At 40.3% G+C, this 20,599-nt stretch overlaps 1 protein-coding gene across 6 annotated transcripts in view; it reads left to right on the top strand.

The window, feature by feature from the left end:
* elmo1 (engulfment and cell motility 1 (ced-12 homolog, C. elegans)) overlaps positions 1 to 20,599 on the top strand; it is a 194,661-nt gene that overhangs the window by 173,022 nt on the left and 1,040 nt on the right. For 4 of the 6 annotated variants that reach the window (XM_034160648.1, XM_034160649.1, XM_034160645.1 and 1 more), the window contains 4 exons: positions 11,327 to 11,439; positions 15,424 to 15,531; positions 16,211 to 16,297; positions 19,273 to 19,352. In XM_034160648.1, coding sequence (XP_034016539.1) covers positions 11,327 to 11,439; positions 15,424 to 15,531; positions 16,211 to 16,297; positions 19,273 to 19,352 — 388 coding nt within the window. The remainder of the gene's footprint in view (positions 1 to 11,326; positions 11,440 to 15,423; positions 15,532 to 16,210; positions 16,298 to 19,272; positions 19,353 to 20,599) is intronic. The other 2 variants (XM_034160650.1, XM_034160647.1) reach the window with 1 other exon arrangement.

Genomic DNA, 20,599 nt, shown 5'->3' with positions numbered 1-20,599 from the left:
ACTCTTGACACATTTCTCCGTGTAATGTGGAGTTGCGTTAGGAAGGGCATCTGGTGTAAAACTTGTGCCATGTAGATCCACCTTGGATCTGCTGTGAAAACAAGGGAGCGGCTGAAGGGACTTACTTTTTACACAAATGGCATCGCATCGCAACTGGATGGTTCTAACACAACTATGAAGTACTTTGAGGTTAGTTAAAGGTAAGAAGATGCAACGACTTTTTCCTGTGTGAGTGATTGGTAAGTAGGTAGGTGTGCACCTACCTATTTACCAACCTGACATACATCAACCAAGTATGTGTATGTATATATATGTACTGTATATGTATGTATGTATGTATGTATGCTTATGTACGCACATAGGTACCAATGTAAGTCCTTGTATACATAAATAGGTACCTAGGCATGTACAAGCATTTGGGTGCATGTGTTGGTAGCTATGTACATATGTACCAAAGTGCTTATGCACATATGTGGGTGATTCTTAGACTGCGGGCACTTATTATGTCCTTTGATCATATTGTATGAAAAACAGAAAAAAGGGGAAATTTCACACTTTTATAGTTATCTTTACAATGAAAGTGTGTTAAGAAATTTGTTCTAGTAGTCTATGATGACTTTTTCACCTTTGTTCAGCATCATTATATGCGGGCACTTATGTCCTTTGATCATATTGTATGAAAAACAGAAAAAAGGGGAAATTTCACACTTTTATAGTTATCTTTACAATGAAAGTGTGTTAAGAAATTTGTTCTAGTAGTCTATGATGACTTTTTCACCTTTGTTCAGCATCATTATATGCGAATATTGCCGTTTTGTGCTTGTCCCACACCCAGACTTTTGATCTTCAATGATAAAAATGAATGGTAAAGAAACGTTTTTTCTAATGTTTTAAAATATCTCTGAATAAAATATCAGTAAAATAATCAAAACATAATTGGGGTATTCAATGTCATACAACTGTTGTGATTTTTTTAAACAAAATGTAGTTGTCCCACACTATTGCCATAATTTCCACCACAACACTGTAATGTCCCTTTAAACAGTTTGTATGATTGGGTAGTTTCTATGGAGATAAACAGTGACATCAGAGCACATGTATATAGCGCCAAATCACAACAAACAGTTGCCCCAAGGCGCTTTATATTGTAAGGCAATGGTGTGGTGGAAATTACATTTACAAGGCCAATAGTGCCCGTAGTTAAAGAATCACCCATGTATGGCTTCTGCAAAGATATTAGGCACCCACTTTCTTTTTTCTTCAGCAGTGCACCATTTGAGCCCAACCCCTCAGTGGGTCCTATTCAAAATAAATCTCATGTAAGATTTCTTTTTTTCTGTTTCAACAACTAACTTAATCCAAGAAAACACGCATCTAAAAAAATGCATTTTTTTTTGTAGGTCTCTTACATGACAACACAAAGACAGTTGCTAATAATCACTCAACAGTTAAAAAAAAATCCTAAGTGCATGCCAATTTTTCATAAACATGCTGAAATTAACTGTAAAAAATTATGTTTTATCAACTGAAAAATAAGTATTTTTACAGTTGCAAGTGAGCATGCATTTGTATGATAAATGGACTGGATTTATATAGTGCTTTGATGGCTGAAGCACTTTACAGTGATGCCTCACATTCACCCCTTCTCTCTCTCAGACACACACACACACACACACACACACACACACGCACGCGCTGATATCAGGGTGCGGCCATGCAACACACCGGGAACAACTTGCCGTTGTCATCACCTCCTCTATCTCCTTAATATTTATAGGTTTATAAATATTTAGCAGGTAGTACTTTTCTTTGGTTTTAAAGATGTTTACATACTAAATACGCCTTGAAAATTTGTACAGTACTCTCTCTCTCTCTCTCTCTCTCTCTCTCTCTCTCTCTCTCTCTCTCTCTCTCTCTCTCTCTCTCTCTCTCTCTCTCTCTCTCTCTCTCTCTCTATATATATATATATATATATATATATATATATATATGAGGTCTGTTAGAAAAGTATCTGACCTTTTTATTTTTTGCAAAAACCATATGGATTTGAATCACGTGTGATTGCATCAGCCAAGCTTGAACCTTCGTGCGCATGCATGAGTTTTTTCACGCCTGTCGGTTGCGTCATTCGCCTGTGAGCAGGCTTTGTGTGAGCACTGGTCCACCCCTCTCGTCGTTTTTTTATTGCGAATAAATGTCTGAACGATTTGGAGCTTTGCTGCATCAATTTTTTTCCAGAAACTGTGAGAGACCTCCAGGTGGACACCGTTCGGAAAATTAATACGGCTTTCAGGGACTATTTTATGGGGATTACACAGAATAAGGAGTGATCCAGACGGTTTAAAGACCGCCCACAACTGCTGAGAGCGCGCCGCGCTCCGAGCGCCGATCGACAGGCTCAAACCCCGCTGAAACAACCAGATCATTTCCAACGTGAAGGCTTTGTTGATCCGGGACGTCATCTGACTTTCACAAAAAGGCAAAAGGCGTGGACATCAGCACTTTTTCGGCACATTCCACTGTTACAGGAGTTTTTTTCATGGAAAGAAAAGCAGAGGGACGCGCCACAGAGCCATTCATTACGCGGCACAAAACCACCTCCGTGTTGGTCTCACAGGACGGCTTTCAGGTAGATTTCAGACGGCTGTCGGTTGCTTTTCAGTCGTGTGATTATCCAAGAAATTGAGCATGAGCTGGACATGCCCCAACATGTCCTGTGAGGCTTCATCACGGCGTTGCTTTGCGCCATGCGGCTCCACCGCGACGCACAGAACTCCTCCGCATGTCTGTCTCAGTCTGCCAAAAAAGTGCTGATGTCCACGTCTTTTCACAATTCTTGTGCTAGTCAGACGACATACCGGATCAAGACAGCGTCCAGTTTAGAAATGAATGGCACATTCCACTGTTACAGGAGTTTTTGTCATGGAAAGAGGAGCGGAATTCCGCGTTGTTGTGTTTTTGAAAAAAATAAAAAGGTCGGATACTATTCTAACAGACCTCATATATATATATATATATATATATATATATATATGAATATGAATTCTGTGAGATATACTGTATTTCAGAAAGTAACAGCTGGAAAAGACTCACCAGCACCGAGTTGTGAGTCTTTCTTCAGCAGCACGACTCTAACGTAGGCTGGAATTTTCTTCCAATCAATACGGTGCAGCCATGACTCATAAACATGACAAGAAAAGGATGTCAGACTTATTCATCGAAAAGAAAATTGTTCCCTCCGCTTGCAGCAGCTGCAAACCTGTCGCTGTTCAGGCATGTAAAGAAGACTGCGAGGAACACTTACAGCTTCTGACTCGATGTCTGCTGTCGAACGTTGACTTCAAGAAATATGTAATGTTCTTGGCTTCTCAAAATAAATCTTGAAAGTTTTAAGTTTTTAGCAAAAGCCTGTTTTTGCAGTATATTTTATGAACTCTCATTTTAAGAATTGCTAATGATACATTACAACGTACGCACATCTTAACTTTAATGAAGTGTCCACAAAATAAGGAATAGTTTTGTAGTATACATGACCCCCCCCCCCCCCCCCTTTTTTTGTTTGCTTTTGTAATAGGAGCACATGAATTTCCCTTCAAGAGGAAAAAGTGTTCTATGAAATTGTCAAAATGTTCTGGCTTTCAGTTTGACAGAGCAACGGTACGAAAGCTGGTAAAGCAGAGTGATCATCATCATCATCGATCCTTAACTCGTAAAGCTGCATGACAACTCCCCCCCCTCCGACAAGCTGCCCCTTTAAAGATGTCAGAGTCCATGTGTGACCATAAATCAGTGTAACGACGAGAGATTGCGAGACAGAAAACACAGATGGGAGACTGGGGGAGGAGGCAGGGAAGGGAGGAGAATAAAGAGGACTCTGAAGTAGACAAGGGAGAGAAAGAAGTGGAAACGATAAATACTGTCCAGTAAAGTGTTCATCTCGGCTGCTACGTGTCCAGAGAAAAGTGAATCTTGTCAAAGCTCGCGTGTTTCTATACGGACACAAAGGTCACGGAAGAAAGAAAATAAGAACCATATTGAAGGAAATTAAAGATGAAGAGGAAGGAAAGTATGTCTGATAAGAATCTTATCAGAGCAAGGAGAATAACCTAGATAATTAATGTAAAACAGGGATGTGGCTAATGTTTTAATATGATGTCAAAGCACATGCAAAATCAACATTTTTTGGTGGGCAGTATGTACTATATTTCTATGGGTGTGTACGTGCAGAACACCATCACCTTCTGAGACTCTTCTGAGAGCAGTAATCCAGGGGTTTTGTCACTGACATGAATACGAGCAGTGTACGTGCTCATGCACGTGCAGTCCCTGTGCTGTCTGTAGCCTTTAAATGTGAAATTCAACAACAGCGTGATGCTGCGCCATTAATTTGTTCTGATTTTTCAACACCAAATCAACCAGAAGGTTTCATATCACTTTGTGATGTATTAGCACAGCTCTGTCCTTTTGATGCAGACTCCGGAACAGTGTTTGAAATTGGTTTTGAATTATTCTAGAGTGTTCCATGTGTTCTGTTCTGATTCCATCCCCAGCCACACATTCTATCTACTGTTTATTTCCCGTTTTAGTATCCCATTCTGTTCTGTGTTTCCTCTAGTGCAGCTGTTCCCAAACTTAAGAAAATTACAGTCCACTTTGGATTCTGAATAATTATAATTTTGATTGGTACTTGAGGCTAAGATGAAGTATTTCCTTATACATTATACTAGGTGAAGTACTGTATGTAAAATAAGAATAACATTAAATAACATTGTTTCTTCTGACTACATGTTTTAAATAATCACAAAAATATGCCCACTTGCAGCACCTTCTTGGGCCACCTGGAGGCAGGAGCCCACACTTTCAGAATCACTGGTGTAGCATTTGCCCATGTGAGGTTTCCCTGCACGGTTACAAGCTCGTTGGCAACGGGTTCTTAGTGTGTCCAGCGTTCATGAAGCAGATGCATGTTTGACCACAGCTGTTAGATGTTTTCAGTCATTTATCCAGCATCCAATATACCCAGACATATCTTATCTGACGATCAAGTGAAGGTGGCCACCTGCACTACTAACCATCCAGCAGGTGGCAGACCCCTCTATGGGATATTGCATCAGCAAAACAAAGTTGCTCTTTCAGTTGGTTTGATGAATCAAAGTTCACAGTAGGATTCATCCTTCTATGTTCTTTTCATTTGGTTGAGGTACAACCGAGTGGCAACATTCAAGCCTGAAGTTTGGCCCTAAAGTGGAAGTCATTTTTCTTGGAGTTCCTTGACCTCTTGAGGCAGGCTGCAAAACAGAGGACTTTCCCATAGGACTCCATGTTAAAATGTCCAACTTTAGAGCAGAAATAAAAATGTTTGCAGCCTGGTACAAAAAACAATTTTTTACTTTATTTAATTTTTAACTTCTCAGTTTAGGACAGTGGTGGGCACAGTTCCACTAATCGGCTAACCGCTAATTATTGAAGCTAACATTTTCATTCACGGATTAGCTTTCCAGATAACTTTGAAAACCATGAGTGGACCAATTAGCTTCAGATAAATTTAGTTCTGATAACATTTAGACCACTAACATTTTTGTGGGCATAGTGAATAAAACGTAACAGTTTAAAACATTTGTAAAGTCTGAAATCTAAGATTTTAGTGCCTACCTGTTACATATTTTGTAGCAGACAGCCGACCATGAATGATAGAGCTCTATCCTCTGCAGGCAGAAGAGAGCTGACTAAAAAAGAGAAAGGAAGAGGGAGGGAAAAAAAGATAATTTATCCTCACACCATACAGAGCTGCGGGCATATCACTGGAGTCATGCACAGGCAGACAGTTTTGACTTATGGTTATAATTTTAAACAAACTCATCCTGGACAAGTTATTGAAATTGACGTCATGTCTCATTTTACAAAGTGAAAATATCATTTATATGTTTGAGTTTCAAAGAACAAAGAAAATAAGAACCATATTGAAGGAAGTTAAAGATGAAGAGGAAGGAAAGTATGTCTGATAAGAATCTTATCAGAGCAAGGAAAATAACCTAGATAATGAATGTAAAACAGGGATGTGACTAATGTTTTAATATACTCAACAAAAATATAAACGCAACACTTTTGGTTTTGCTCCCATTTTGTATGAGATGAACTCAAAGATCTAAAACTTTTTCCACATACACAATATCACCATTTCCCTCAAATATTGTTCACAAACCAGTTTAAATCTGTGATAGTGAGCACTTCTCCTTTGCTGAGATAATCCATCCCACCTCGCAGGTGTGCCATACCAAGATGCTGATTAGACACCATGATTAGTGCACAGGTGTGCCTTAGACTGCCCACAATAAAAGGCCACTCTGAAAGGTGCAGTTTTGTTTTATTGGGGGGGGGATACCAGTCAGTATCTGGTGTGACCACCATTTGCCTCATGCAGTGCAACACATCTCCTTCGCATCATCCATGAAGAGAACACCTCTCCAACGTGCCAAACACCAGTGAATGTGAGCATTTGCCCACTCAAGTCGGTTACGACGACGAACTGGAGTCAGGTCGAGACCCCGATGAGGACGACGAGCATGCAGATGAGCTTCCCTGAGACGGTTTCTGACAGTTTGTGCAGAAATTCTTTGGTTATGCAAACCGATTGTTTCAGCAGCTGTCCGAGTGGCTGGTCTCAGATGATCATGGAGGTGAACATGCTGGATGTGGAGGTCCTGGGCTGGTGTGGTTACACGTGGTCTGCGGTTGTGAGGCTGGTTGGATGTACTGCCAAATTCTCTGAAACGCCTTTGGAGACGGCTTATGGTAGAGAAATGAACATTCAATACACGAGCAACAGCTCTGGTTGACATTCCTGCTGTCAGCATGCCAATTGCACGCTCCCTCAAATCTTGCGACATCTGTGGCATTGTGCTGTGTGATAAAACTGCACCTTTCAGAGTGGCCTTTTATTGTGGGCAGTCTAAGGCACACCTGTGCACTAATCATGGTGTCTAATCAGCATCTTGATATGGCACAGCTGTGAGGTGGGATGGATTATCTCAGCAAAGGAGAAGTGCTCACTATCACAGATTTACACTGGTTTGTGAACAATATATGAGGGAAATGGTGATATTGTGTATGTGGAAAAAGTTTTAGATCTTTGAGTTCATCTCATACAAAATGGGAGCAAAACCAAAAGTGTTGCGTTTATATTTTTGTTGAGTGTATAATCTCAAAGCACATGCAAAATCAACATTTTTTGGTGGGCAGTATGTACTAAAAGTAAGTAATGCACTAATTTTGAAGGTTTTAGCATTTAGATGCACATACCGCAATGCATTATGGGAACATTAGTTTCCTGACGTCAGTGGTTGGTTGGTGGGTATAACCATATACTGAAACATGTAAATCTGTATTTGTAAATATGTCTTTTTTTTTCATTTGTAAAAAAAAAAAAAAAAAGGGCAATTTGAAAACTGAAAACTCTGTTTGCTAAGTGATTCATCACTTTTAGCAAATGTGTGGCAAATGATGTTCATACTGCCATCTACTATCAATCAATCAATCAACTTTTTTCTTGTATAGCGCCAAATCACAACAAACAGTTGCCCCAAGGCGCTCCACATTGCAAGGCAAGGCCATACAATAATTATGAAACACAGTCTACGTCTAAAGCAACATAACCAAGGGATGGTCCAGGGTCACCCGATCCAGCCCTAACTATAAGCCTTAGCGAAAAGGAAAGTTTTAAGCCTAATCTTAAAAGTAGAGAGGGTATCTGTCTCCCTGATCTGAATTGGGAGCTGGTTCCACAGGAGAGGAGCCTGAAAGCTGAAGGCTCTGCCTCCCATTCTACTCTTACAAACCCTAGGAACTACAAGTAAGCCCGCAGTCTGAGAGCGAAGCGCTCTAATGGGGTAATATGGTACTATGAGGTCCCTAAGATAAGATGGGACCTGATTATTCAAAACCTTATAAGTAAGAAGAAGAATTTTAAATTCTATTCTAGCATTAACAGGAAGCCAATGAAGGGAGGCCAACACGGGTGAGATATGCTCTCTCCTGCTAGTCCCCGTCAGTACTCTAGCTGCAGCATTCTGAACCAACTGAAGGCTTTTTAGGGAACTTTTAGGACAACCTGATAATAATGAATTACAATAGTCCAGCCTAGAGGAAACAAATGCATGAATTAGTTTTTCAGCATCACTCTGAGACAAAACCTTTCTGATTTTAGAGATATTGCGTAAATGCAAAAAGGCAGTCCTACATATTTGTTTAATATGCGCTTTGAATGACATATCCTGATCAAAAATAACTCCAAGATTTCTCACAGTATTACCAGAGATCAGGGAAATGCCATCCAGAGTAACGATCTGGTTAGACACCATGCTTCTAAGATTTGTGGGGCCAAGTACAATAACTTCAGTTTTATCTGAGTTTAAAAGCAGGAAATTAGAGGTCATCCATGTCTTTATGTCTGTAAGACAATCCTGCAGTTTAGCTAATTGGTGCGTATCCTCTGGCTTCATGGATAGATAAAGCTGGGTATCATCTGCGTAACAATGAAAATTTAAGCAATACCGTCTAATAATACTGCCCAAGGGAAGCATGTATAAAGTGAATAAAATTGGTCCTAGCACAGAACCTTGTGGAACTCCATAATTAACTTTAGTCTGTGAAGAAGATTCCCCATTTACATGAACAAACTGTAATCTATTAGACAAATATGATTCAAACCACCGCAGCGCAATGCCTTTAATACCTATGACATGCTCTAATCTCTGTAATAAAATTTTATGGTCAACAGTATCAAAAGCAGCACTGAGGTCCAACAGAACAAGCACAGAGATAAGTCCACTGTCCGAAGCCATAAGAAGATCATTTGTAACCTTCACTAATGCTGTTTCTGTACTATGATGAATTCTAAAACCTGACTGAAACTCTTCAAATAGACCATTCCTCTGCAGGTGATCAGTTAGCTGTTTTACAACTACCCTCTCAAGAATCTTTGAGAGAAAAGGAAGGTTGGAGATTGGCCTATAATTAGCTAAGATAGCTGGGTCAAGTGATGGCTTTTTAAGTAATGGTTTAATTACTGCCACCTTAAAGGCCTGTGGTACATAACCAACTAACAAAGATAGATTGATCATATTTAAGATTGAAGCATTAAATAATGGTAGGACTTCCTTGAGCAGCCTGGCAGGAATGGGGTCTAATAAGCATGTTGATGGTTTGGATGAAGTAACTAATGAAAATAACTCAGACAGAACAATCGGAGAGAAAGAGTCTAACCAAATACCGGCATCACTGAAAGCAGCCAAAGATAACGATACATCTTTGGGATGGTTATGAGTAATTTTTTCTCTAATAGTCAAAATTTTGTTAGCAAAGAAAGTCATGAAGTCATTACTAGTTAAAGTTAATGGAATACTCAGCTCAATAGAGCTCTGACTCTTTGTCAGCCTGGCTACAGTGCTGAAAAGAAACCTGGGGTTGTTCTTATTTTCTTCAATTAGTGATGAGTAGAAAGATGTCCTAGCTTCACGAAGGGCTTTCTTATAGAGCAACAAACTCTTTTTCCAGGCTAAGTGAAGCTACTAGCTTCCAGGCTACTAGCCAGTAGATGGCAGTGTTCAGGGCAGTGTACACATTCGCTAAATTAGTTTGTTTAAAATTATAACCATAAGTCAAAACTGTCTGCCTGTGCATGACTCCGGTGATATGCCGGCAGGTCTGTATGGTGTAAAGATAAATTCTTTTTTCTCCCTCCTTTCTCTCTGATCACCAGGTCTCTTGTGCTGAGAGAAGGCTGATCTGAGACAGAAGCACTGACCCGTTGTGCCAGTAGCTGCCAGTGTACTGACGTCAAGACTGAAAGTTACCGATTTAGCTTTTATCTGTAACTTCAGCTAAATTTTGGGGGGATTTATCGGTTTAGCGTTATAAAAGTTAACTTTTCAGTTAGCGGATTAACGGTTATCGAAGCTAACTTTTTGGTTAGCTGTGCCCACCACTGGTTTAAGACGTTTTAATCCATGAACATCCATATAATTGTGGATGTGGTTGCTTTGAGTGACAGCAGTTGAGTTCAGCGGCGACTCCTTCTCTCGTAGCCTCTGACCGTAGCTCAGAGTTTGCTGGCAGCAGCCACTCGCTGTTGTGGTGTTGTTGTGTCTGTTTGGAGTATTTTATTACAAACTCCTGGAATAATATGGCTTGTCGTAATGGGTCATCTGAGACATCCCTGTTGAAATATTGATGCCACGTGAATCTTATTTAATATTGTATGGTAATGGTATTGGCGCATTTAGCAGCTGTCGGGAGGTCCACTTAATGTGCAATTTATGAGGAAATACGCAGTGCATAACTTTTTCTGTCCACAGTAAACCATTAGGAGAACCAATGTGCAGTCCCCAAAAATAGGATTTAATAAACACCTGAACTGAGGTTAGCCTGTTAGCTGGCGGTTCAGTCTCAGAGAAGGATGTGTTCAGGCTTTTTCCATCTCACACACTGATCCACTCACGCTCCGCCCCTTTATGCATTAATGACTTCATAGTGAATCAGTATGGGCAGGGCTGTCGACATGGTGACACCCAGAAAAGTAGGTCATTTCGGGTCTGTATAGAAAACCAGTAGATGATGCAACACAGGCTTTGTCCAGTACATAGGGGAGGTGATGGTCTAGTGGTTAAGCATTGGGCTTCAGACTGGAAAATTACGAAGGGACCTTGGGCAAGGTCCTTAATCCTAGAGTTGCTCCCGGTGTGTAGTGAGTACCTTGCATGGCAGCACCCTGTCATCTGTGTGTTTGTGTGTCTGTGTGAATGTGAGGCAGAATTGTAAAGCACTTTGAGCATCTGATGCAGATGGAAAAGTGCTATAGAAATGTAGTCCATTTACCATTTGTGTATACAGTCTATGGTTACAACATGCTGTTTATTGTATTTGAGGCTGACTCGGTTGGACTAACTTACTCAACCACTCGTCTACAAATTTTTGCTGTCCAAGTCCAAAGCTGTTACATGCAGTCAGAAAATAATAGAATTGTGTGCATTTTCACTGTGTTTTGTTTGTTCTTTGTTTGTGTTGTAAAAAAACAAAACAAAAACAAAACTGGAATAAGTGTGTTATATTGTTGTCAACAGTAATCGACATATGTTCCAATAAATATACTTTGAAAAAAAAAAAAAGAAAATAATAGAATTAATTTATAGGGCATCTTGTAGCAGGAGTGTGGTTCAGATTTTGTGTGTGTGTGTGTGTGTGTGTGTGTGTGTGTGTGTGTGTGTGTGTGTGTGTGTGTGTGTGTGCGTGCGTGCGTGCGTGCGTGCGTGCGTGTGTCTTTATTCTGAAGGGAGCTGAGGGAGAAAATCCAGCCTGAGATCATGGAGCTGATCAAACAACAGAGGCTAAACAGGTTGTGTGAGGGAACCTGCTTCAGGAAAATCAGCAGTCGTAGGAGACAAGGTGAGATATGGAATATTGAACAAGAATGTAAACAATCCACTTTTACAGGAAGATGTGAAATTTACAGCTTCCGCATCATTATCCATGAGAACTCTTCTGCTTTCCTCTCATCTCTCCTTTTTTCTTATTCTCCATCCACATGAGAACCTGACTTTGATGACAGGTGTTTGATGCTTTGAACTACCGCTGTGACCCCTCCGCCCGTATGCAGCTGTCTCAGGCGAAGTGACATCGTGACATTCTGCCACTTCTATCTAAACATGTTTTCTGTCGCTTGCCGAGATGCTTAAGCAAACTGTCTGCACAACTTTTACCTCTGCAAATGCCAACGTGAGATGCAGAAAGCTGAAAAACGTGCTTGTCAAGATTAATGCCGAACATCACACTGTAATTTCAGCAACATCTCCTCCCAGGTCATATGGCTGATATCCACCAAACCTGATATGTGCATGATGGTCAACCCCAAAATTGCCCAAAAGGTTTTGTTTTAGTAAATGTCCAGGTTTTTTAGAACAAAGATCTACATTTTAATTTTCTTTTCCACTCTGATGTCCACCAAACTTGGCACAGATATGTCTGTGTGTTCTGGGATTGCCCAGGTGAGGACATATTTGCCATAGGTCAGTTATTGGGGTCAGGGTCATTGGGATCAGAGGTCAAATTTAGATTTTCACTCTGATGTCCACCACATGAAACACATATGTAGTTTGTTCTGGAATTACCCAGGTGCATGTCTCACTGTCTGTTTGCTGGCCTACTCCTCCCAGGTCCTTTTGCTGATTTCCACCAAATTTTGCATGACCCAAAGTTTCCCTTAAAGAAAAGTCTCAGCATGTACCTTGTCAGATAAATTGAGTGAGTAGATGATAAATGTTTATTCTCCTAGCTTTTAGTTCACCACAGTAATACAACAAGCAAGCGGGACAGATGTGCACAGTTGTCGGAGCCTGCCACCTGTGTGTAGATGCACGCTCAGTGTGCACCGCCACTGACAATTTAGTGCACGTATTGATGGTGTTCCTTCTTAGTGAGAAGGCGGAAAGCGAGAAGCCAGCAGCTTGCTGAGTTAGGAGGATGTTGGAATGATTTTGGTTGCATATCGTGTTTCACGCTGGCTGGAAGAAGAAAGTGAGAGGAGTTGTGATGCACGTGGTGTGTGTGTGTGTTAGCATTTAGCTGCTATGATGTACTGCATGTGAGTCAAACAGGCTTTAATCTGCCTGAGACTTGATCCCTTCATTTTTCTGTCCTCCCTTTTGCACTTTCCATTACCTCACTGTCATTTTCTTGCCATCTGCACAGACAAGCTCCGGGTCTGGTTGGGTTTAACTCACTGCAGTGATAACAAAAACTGAAAATGCACGTCCAAAGAGTCAAATTATATAGACTAAAAACTGACAGCAGTGCATCACTGATTTGTGTTGGTAGCTGTCGTCTAGATGCTTTTACGGTCAGATTATTCAAACTGGGTGGTGGGGGAAAAAAAAGAAAAGTACGAGTGGCGGCAGTGATTTACCTTCCAAAGCTGGTGGACAGCATGTCTCAGACTGAGCCAGCTTATATTTATTTATGTACAGATTCTGCAGCAACATGCTGCAAGTCACTGGTTCCCAAAGTATGAGATGTGGCCTCCTGCTGGGCCATGAAGCAACTGCAGGCCTTTAAAATTAAGTAGAAACAAATGTGGATTTCAGTTTATAATAAAGTTTAAAAAGACACAGTTTTTTAATGTAGTCAGTAATAAAATATATGTGTTATTCTTCATTTATTGCAAAAATAACATTTATATTCCATTAACCATTTTAGGAGTTACAGCTGTTTTTACACATAGCCTCTCCTTTTGCTAAGGCCTTAAGTAATTGGCAAAATTAAATATAAGGATTATTTTCATACAAATCATCACTTTTACAGCCAGATTTCATTTCTTTTTCTTAGCGGATGGATGCATGAACATTCCCAATTCACTGAACACGTCCTACTCTACATTACTAAGAAAGACAAACAGTATAATAAATCTGTCTGTAGAAGACAATCCTCAAAAACAACCGCACAAGAAGGTTATGGAGTTTTTAAGATTCTGTGGCTGTGAATGAAGTGTTTTGTACATGATGTGTGCATTTATGTGCAAATTTATATATGTTTTCACATAAACAAATAATTCAGAATTATTACAAAGTCCTCAATAGACTCTTTGGTACCTTCATCAAATAGTAACTTAGCTGACCTGAGTTCAGTGTTGCTCTTCTGCCTGCACGTGACGAGGAGCGGCTTCTCTGTAACAGACAAAACTGCTGCTGTTTTGAAAGTGGACCTGTACAGTCAGAACACCACATGCAGACTGGAATCACTAAGTGCAGCGTACCAGCAGGTGGCAGCACTTTGTTCTCAGCCAAGTGTGAATGTTGCAAAAGATTAAGTTCCTTTGGCTGCTCCCGTGTTTTCACTCGGGGTCGCCACAGCAAATCCGAGGTGGATCTGCATGTTGAATTGGCACACAAGTTTTATGCCGGATGCCGTTCCTGATGCAACTCCACATTACATGGAGAAAGATGGGAGGAGTGGGATTTGAACTGGGAACCTTCCACACCGAGACCAAGTGCATTAACCTCTTGGCCACCAAACCTAAAACTTTGCCCTGGTTCCAGCAAGTAATTTTATTTTTCTGGTTGTGGAATCAGATCAGAAATATTATAATGGTAAGTGAAGCAAGAATTAAATCCAGCAGAGAGGGAGAGAAATATTTGTATACAGACACACGTGTCCCAAAACCCTGTTTCACCTCAGTCGCTGCTGGTCTTCCTCCTCCCTGTGCACTGGTGCTGCACTGCACCAGCATGTAGGATTTGAACTGTGATGCCCATGAAGGTGCCAGCCAGACCTCCACAGATTGTGCCAGTTTGGCACAGAACCACTGAAAGCACCAGGCTGGCTTTGGAGCATAGCGTTAGTGACCGCTGCTGCTCAGACACGCCTCTTTATAATGCAAATGATTAGCTGGTCCGTCTCAGCTTTGGGTCACCTCTTTAGCTCTAATGGTGGTGGAAATATCCTGCAAAATGTATTTTTTGGACTGTATTTTTGACAACCCTTCTTTGACCTTTAACCAATCTGCTCCAAAAGTTCATCATCTGGAGATGCATAACTAGGAAATATTCCTACTAAGTTTGGTGAAAATGCACTCACTCTTTGCAGTTATTTCATGCGTAGACAGGCACACGCATCATGGATGATAACACTATCTTGTGCTACTGCTTATGTGCATGATTTTCTATATCGGCCTTAAAATGTAACCAAGTCAACATCATCTTTGCCAAATTTCATTAAAATTAATCTCTGATTATTATGTGATATCCCATAACAACAACAACAAAACAGGTAAACCCATGAAGAAGGTTTGAAAAAATACTTTTAAAACTATTTAGAAGTATCTGGATGTGCAAACACTCATAAGGGATTTGAAAATGTGAATAATCATCAGATCTACTCTGTTGCTACCTAAAAATGTTGCAGTCGCCTCTCTTACATAAATAATGCAGTTAAATCAGCTTGTTATTCTTTTTCATTTTGGGCTTCAGCTGTCGTGTTTCCCAGAGCACAAAATAAAATGTATTCTGGAGTGTGAGCCGAAACCACATAAAGGTTCAGAGTTGAACCAGCAGGGAGAATTTTATCTTTATTTGACTTGCATTCGATGAAAAATGACTGTTGCAATGATAAAGGCCAACACTGTCTGCTGTGTCGCCTCGCGTGCAGATCATCACGGCCCATCTGTGGGTTTTCCTCCAGGCTCTTTAATTTAGTCCTTTTTTAAAAGGTTTGGCCACGTTAGTTTTCTCTCCTGCCAGTGACTCACACAGTCCCGTATGATGTCTTCTGCCAGCCACTGATTTATTTCTTAACTCCTTCTAAATCTGTCTTCATCTCCGTCCTTCTGTCTCCCTTTTCCTCCCGTCTGTCTTCCGTTATCCTCGTCTCTGCTTCCAGACAAGTTTTGGTACTGCCGTCTGTCTCCAAACCATAAAGTCCTGCACTATGGCGACCTGGAGGAGAACCCTCAGGGGGAGGTGCCCCACGACTCTTTACAGGACAAACGTGAGTGTCCCGTCTATCACCATCGGGACTCAGAGTCATGCACAGTTTTGCTGAGTACATTATTGGCATTCAGCCAGCTGGAGAACATAAACGTTAAATGATAAATGTCACCCTTAGGGGGCGTGGCTGAGCAGAATTAGATTGATGGTTTGGTGCATTTACTTGCCAATTCATGAGGAGGAAGTATTTTTTCCCCTCTTGTAAGTACTATAACTCATTAACATTAAATGACAGACACTTAATACTTACACCATGCAGGCGCCCCTTGAGGGGTGGCTGAGTGGAGCAGAGTTTTGGTGTATTTGGGGCATATATTTGCAAATTAATGAAGATGAAGTCATTTTTGTCTTTGTGAACATGGTAACTCATTAACATTATATGATGGATACTTACATCATAGGTACCCCTCGGGGTGGGGACTGAGCTGAACAGATTTCTTGTTTGGTGCATGCATTTGCAAATTAATGAGGATGAAGTCATTTTTTTTCCTTGTAAAAATATCGCGTGATACTTACACCATAGGTAACCCTTAGGGTGCGGCTGGTTTGAATCAAAGTTAAAGTTGATTGATGTATATTAATGAGCAAGAAGTAAATTTTTAATCATTTGAATAAGCAGCTACCCATCTGGGATGTGACACAGCAGTTGTTGTTGTTGACAGCGTTGTGTCTCTGTGCAGTGCCTGTGGCTGATATCAAAGCTGTTATCACCGGCAAGGACTGTCCTCACATGAAGGAGAAAGGAGCCCTGAAGCAAAATAAGGTAGGTGTGTGTGTGTGTTGCATAACCTGATGTCAGTTACATAATTTTGCTTTTGGAAATAATACATTAAGCTGCATCTGATCACTCAGCGAGCAAAAATGGATCCATCAGCAGGAATAAATGGCGAAATCGTCTTTTAGCTGCCGACACAAATCACACAAACACTGCAAAAAAAAAAAAAAAAAAATCGAGCTCCTCGGCTCCTCTCCCTGAGCTTCACCAGGAATAAAACCAAATCAGGTTTTGTGTCTTGTTTAAATGTGACCAGCATTCCCTGCGTGGGGTCTCAGTCAGGATGAAAGAGCCGTCTGGTCTCCGTGCGTACACATCAGTTCTTCCTCGCCGGCATTCGTTTCTGCAAACCCCCCACCCCCGCGGGATTTATTGGATTGTGGATAAATAGCCTTAAAGACAAAGGAGCAAGCCGCCTCTCCACTTTGTCTCTTCTATTAGCTTGTCAATAAGCACAGGTGGAGCAGAAAGACCTGGGGGGGGGGGGGGGGGACGGGTCCATCCACTAGCTGTGTGAACGAGGACAAAAGCACATTTCATGATTCATGGGTACAAGTCCAAAGTCACCTCTGTGGGATTTAGGGCAGCGCCGGTATGTGGCCCATTTGTGGGACATGGAGGCAGGCACGGTTTTCACATAGTCTTTCTAAAAAAAAAAAAGAATTCCACATGTACCATCATGTTCAGTCATTGATGATGATTTGCAAGTTTAATATATTTTTAATCTGCCACCACTTTCCATTATATGTGGGACATTATCTTGTCATGTGTGTGAACATGGTAACTCGGTAACAATACATGGTTCCAACACTGTACTTAACTTTGGTTTACTTTGCTTAAATTTTAGGGATGTTTGGTGCATGTAGTTGCAAATTAATAAGGATGGATTAGCGCAGCCGTGCTACTCTATGCACACCTGATCCCTTCAGATCTCCAAAGTTACAACTAGTAGAACTACAGTTGTGCCAAGAAGGGAATCTGAAAATAACCTTGTGCCAAAATCCAATGTGGCTCTCTGCAGATCTGCTGTGGTGACCCTGAGCAAAAAAGGGGCAGCCAAAAGTGCAAAATAAATAAACACATCATTTTCCCCTCTTGTGAACGCAGTATCTTGGTAATGTTGCATGATAGATACACGATACTGACACCATAGGTACCCCTTGGGGAGTAGCTGAGCTGAATAGATTTTAGAGTTGTTTGGTCGATATATTTGAAAATGAATGAGGATGAAATGACACGCGCCTCCCTCATGACACTAACTCATTAACACTACACTTTGTACTTACAACATCGCATGAAATAATTAAGCTTATTAACCTTTAGGTTTGTTTTACATATTAATGTGCTTGAAGTCTCACCCCCCCCCCCCCACCCCCCGCGTCAACACTCATTAACATTACATGACAGACACTCGATATACCATCGTTTGCCCTTCAGCATATTACAAAATCTCTACATCAAATTCTTCATTGATTCCTTATCAATTTCCTGTGTGGAAAACGTTTACCTACACAGGTTTTCAACATCAGTGCAGCTGTTTCCCTTGTTAGGTGCACATTTTGATGTCATGATGCCAGACATTTTTGCAACGCAGAAATGTCAGAATAACACGCCAGCATGGAAAAGAGGAATTATCAGGTCTGAGGCGTATAATATTGACAGACTGAAAAATTTGGAGCCTTTATTCGATCCCATCTCTCATGATGATGTTTGCAGATATGATAATTAGTGTGTTGATTTGCAAACATTATTTTAAACATTATTATTATTTTAAACATTTTTTAATCAAATTTCTTAGCTTGGTTGTACATTTGTGATAAACATTTGCCCGTTGTTTTGCAGTTATGTGTCTCCATGAAGCATGCATGCACTTAGCAAATGCATAGTTTTGCAGCATCCACGTGCACACTTTGTGTGCATGGCTCTCCTTTCTGCCTGTGTATTAGGGAGAGGATCACCTAAAGGGATAGGTGCTCCTGATTGCACATTCTGCTCTGCTGAGAGACGCGATGGGAGAGGGTGGAAAATCCTCTTTGTCTGAAGACCAGGTGCACATTTCTACAGCTGTTTGAAAAGAAACAGAAGTGAAAACTCATCAGCTCTTTATTGAAATCTCTGCAGCAGACAAAGCGTGGCACTCAGAGAGCTGCACTGAATTATCCTATGAATGGAAAAAAATGGTGAAGAAATGGAGAGTAGTGCTAAGTGGTGTCGGCTTTATAAGCCCAAATGAAAAACAGGTTGTCGTAGGTGTTTAGCTGCAGCAACTCTGTGATGCAAAGCTGCACCTGCATGTGGTAATTTCAGCCAGATGGAACCTTGTGCATCTTTTTGTACCGCCCCTTTTCTCTAATAGCATTTTGAATGAATCTTAATGCGTTCATTTTGCAAGCTTCTAAAAATACAACTCCTTTCAGATAATGAGTAATATGTGCCTGAAGTCTATTTGGAGCTCAAGTGTCTTTCCTAATGAGTATTTCTATTTCAGCTCCACCCCCTGATCCCTCCACTGAACTGCATCTTTACTTCCCTCACAAATTTCACATCAGCTGCAATGTGTATAATTACCTGCTGCCTCACTAAATCACAAGCTCATTTCATGCAGTCTGCAAGCACAGATTTAATGGAGTTCTTCTTTCTTGTGTGCAAACTTTTGCCTCCGTTTCCCCACTTTGCTTCCTCTCTGTATTCATGTTTTTGTGGGTTTTTTTTTACTTCCTGTGGTAAATAAGAGCAGATTTTGAAGAAATGTCTCCTTTGTTTTATTACGTCATGTCCTCTGTCCTCCTGGCATTTTTCATCCTGTTTTAACTCTCTACATGCTGCACATTTGTCTGATGGGTTCATGTGCAGCTAATGTGACAGATGGTGGAAGACATGAAGAGACGATGTCGGCGTTTTTGTTTAAAGCTCACCTGTTGTTCCTTTTTTTTCCTTCCTCCTCTCTGTGACTGTCTGCGTCTCTCCAGGAGGTGTTAGAGCTGGCCTTCTCCGTCCTCTATGAGTCAGACGAGTATTTAAACTTCATCGCTCCTGACAAGCATGAGGTAAGCCTGCAGTGGGCGTTCCCAGCACAGTGGGTGGTCCCAGCACAGTGGGCGGTCCCAGCATGGCTGACAGTGTCACACAAAATGAATGTATGACAGCATTTCTGTTACTGTACCCTGTATGTGGTGTGGAAATGTGGAAGTCTGGTATATAAATGTTGCACACGTGTGTGCACACACACATACACACACAGCTGTGCACTAAATGTTCTCTGCTACTTTGATTGCTGTTTTATTATCATTATGTACAGAGCAAAACTTTTAAGTACATTTAATATATTTTTTAATTAATGTGCAGCTGCTAAGTATATGCTATTTATCAATAAATATGAATAGTTAAGTGTGTGACCACTTTTCACTCTTAAAATTATATAATTTCTTAAAGATATTCTAACTCATTTTATTGTGTACCATAAAGAAGTCCTCTCTATTTTAAATATGAAAACTGAACTTAGCAAAAGGATGCACATATATACTGAGTGAACAGATATCCCCTCTGGTTTGTTAACGCGATAACCCAAAAACAATAAACGTTGCAGTCCAGTACATCTCCAGATTAAAAGGGCATTTAATGAGGACAAACTCTATAAAATTAGTTGAACTTTGATACACCACATCAATACAAAAAACAAGATTGTTTTGCTGAGGAAATATGCAGTGTATGCCACCTACTGGATAGTTGCAGAGAATAAGCTTAACATGTCAACAAACTTGACTGAGCTTGTTTGTGTGTTTCATCCTACAACGTTTTGGGCCACTGAGGCCACTAATATGTATAAATATGCATGTTTATAATATATAATTTTGCTTTCTTCAATGGAATATAAGATAAAGGTCACATTTGTTTTTTTTTTTTCTTGACCCACAGAGGAGACAAAAAAGAAAAACACATTTTTAAATATTAAAAAAAATTTTGAGTGCCTAAAGGTTTTGCAAAATATTTTATTTTGAAGCATGTAATGTCACCAAAATAAATTGGATTACAAAGATTTTAAATGTTTGTAACTTAATAATTGGTTTGTTTCCTTAATTAAATACAAAATAATTCTCACATTTGATTCTTGTTGATCTACAGAGGAATGAAATGAATAATAATATAATAATAATAATAATCATTTTTGAGGTTGCTACATTTCACAGTACTTAAATTTCAAATCTTATGTCGAATGTAGCAAGAATAAATTTGATCAAACCAATTTATTCTTCAAAAGATTTTTGAGTGTTGAAAACATTTTGCACAATATTTT

The sequence above is a fragment of the Thalassophryne amazonica genome, chromosome 20 (genome assembly GCF_902500255.1).
Source record: "Thalassophryne amazonica chromosome 20, fThaAma1.1, whole genome shotgun sequence".
Lineage (NCBI taxonomy): Eukaryota > Metazoa > Chordata > Actinopteri > Batrachoidiformes > Batrachoididae > Thalassophryne > Thalassophryne amazonica.
This window is presented reverse-complemented; position numbering and strand designations above follow the sequence as displayed.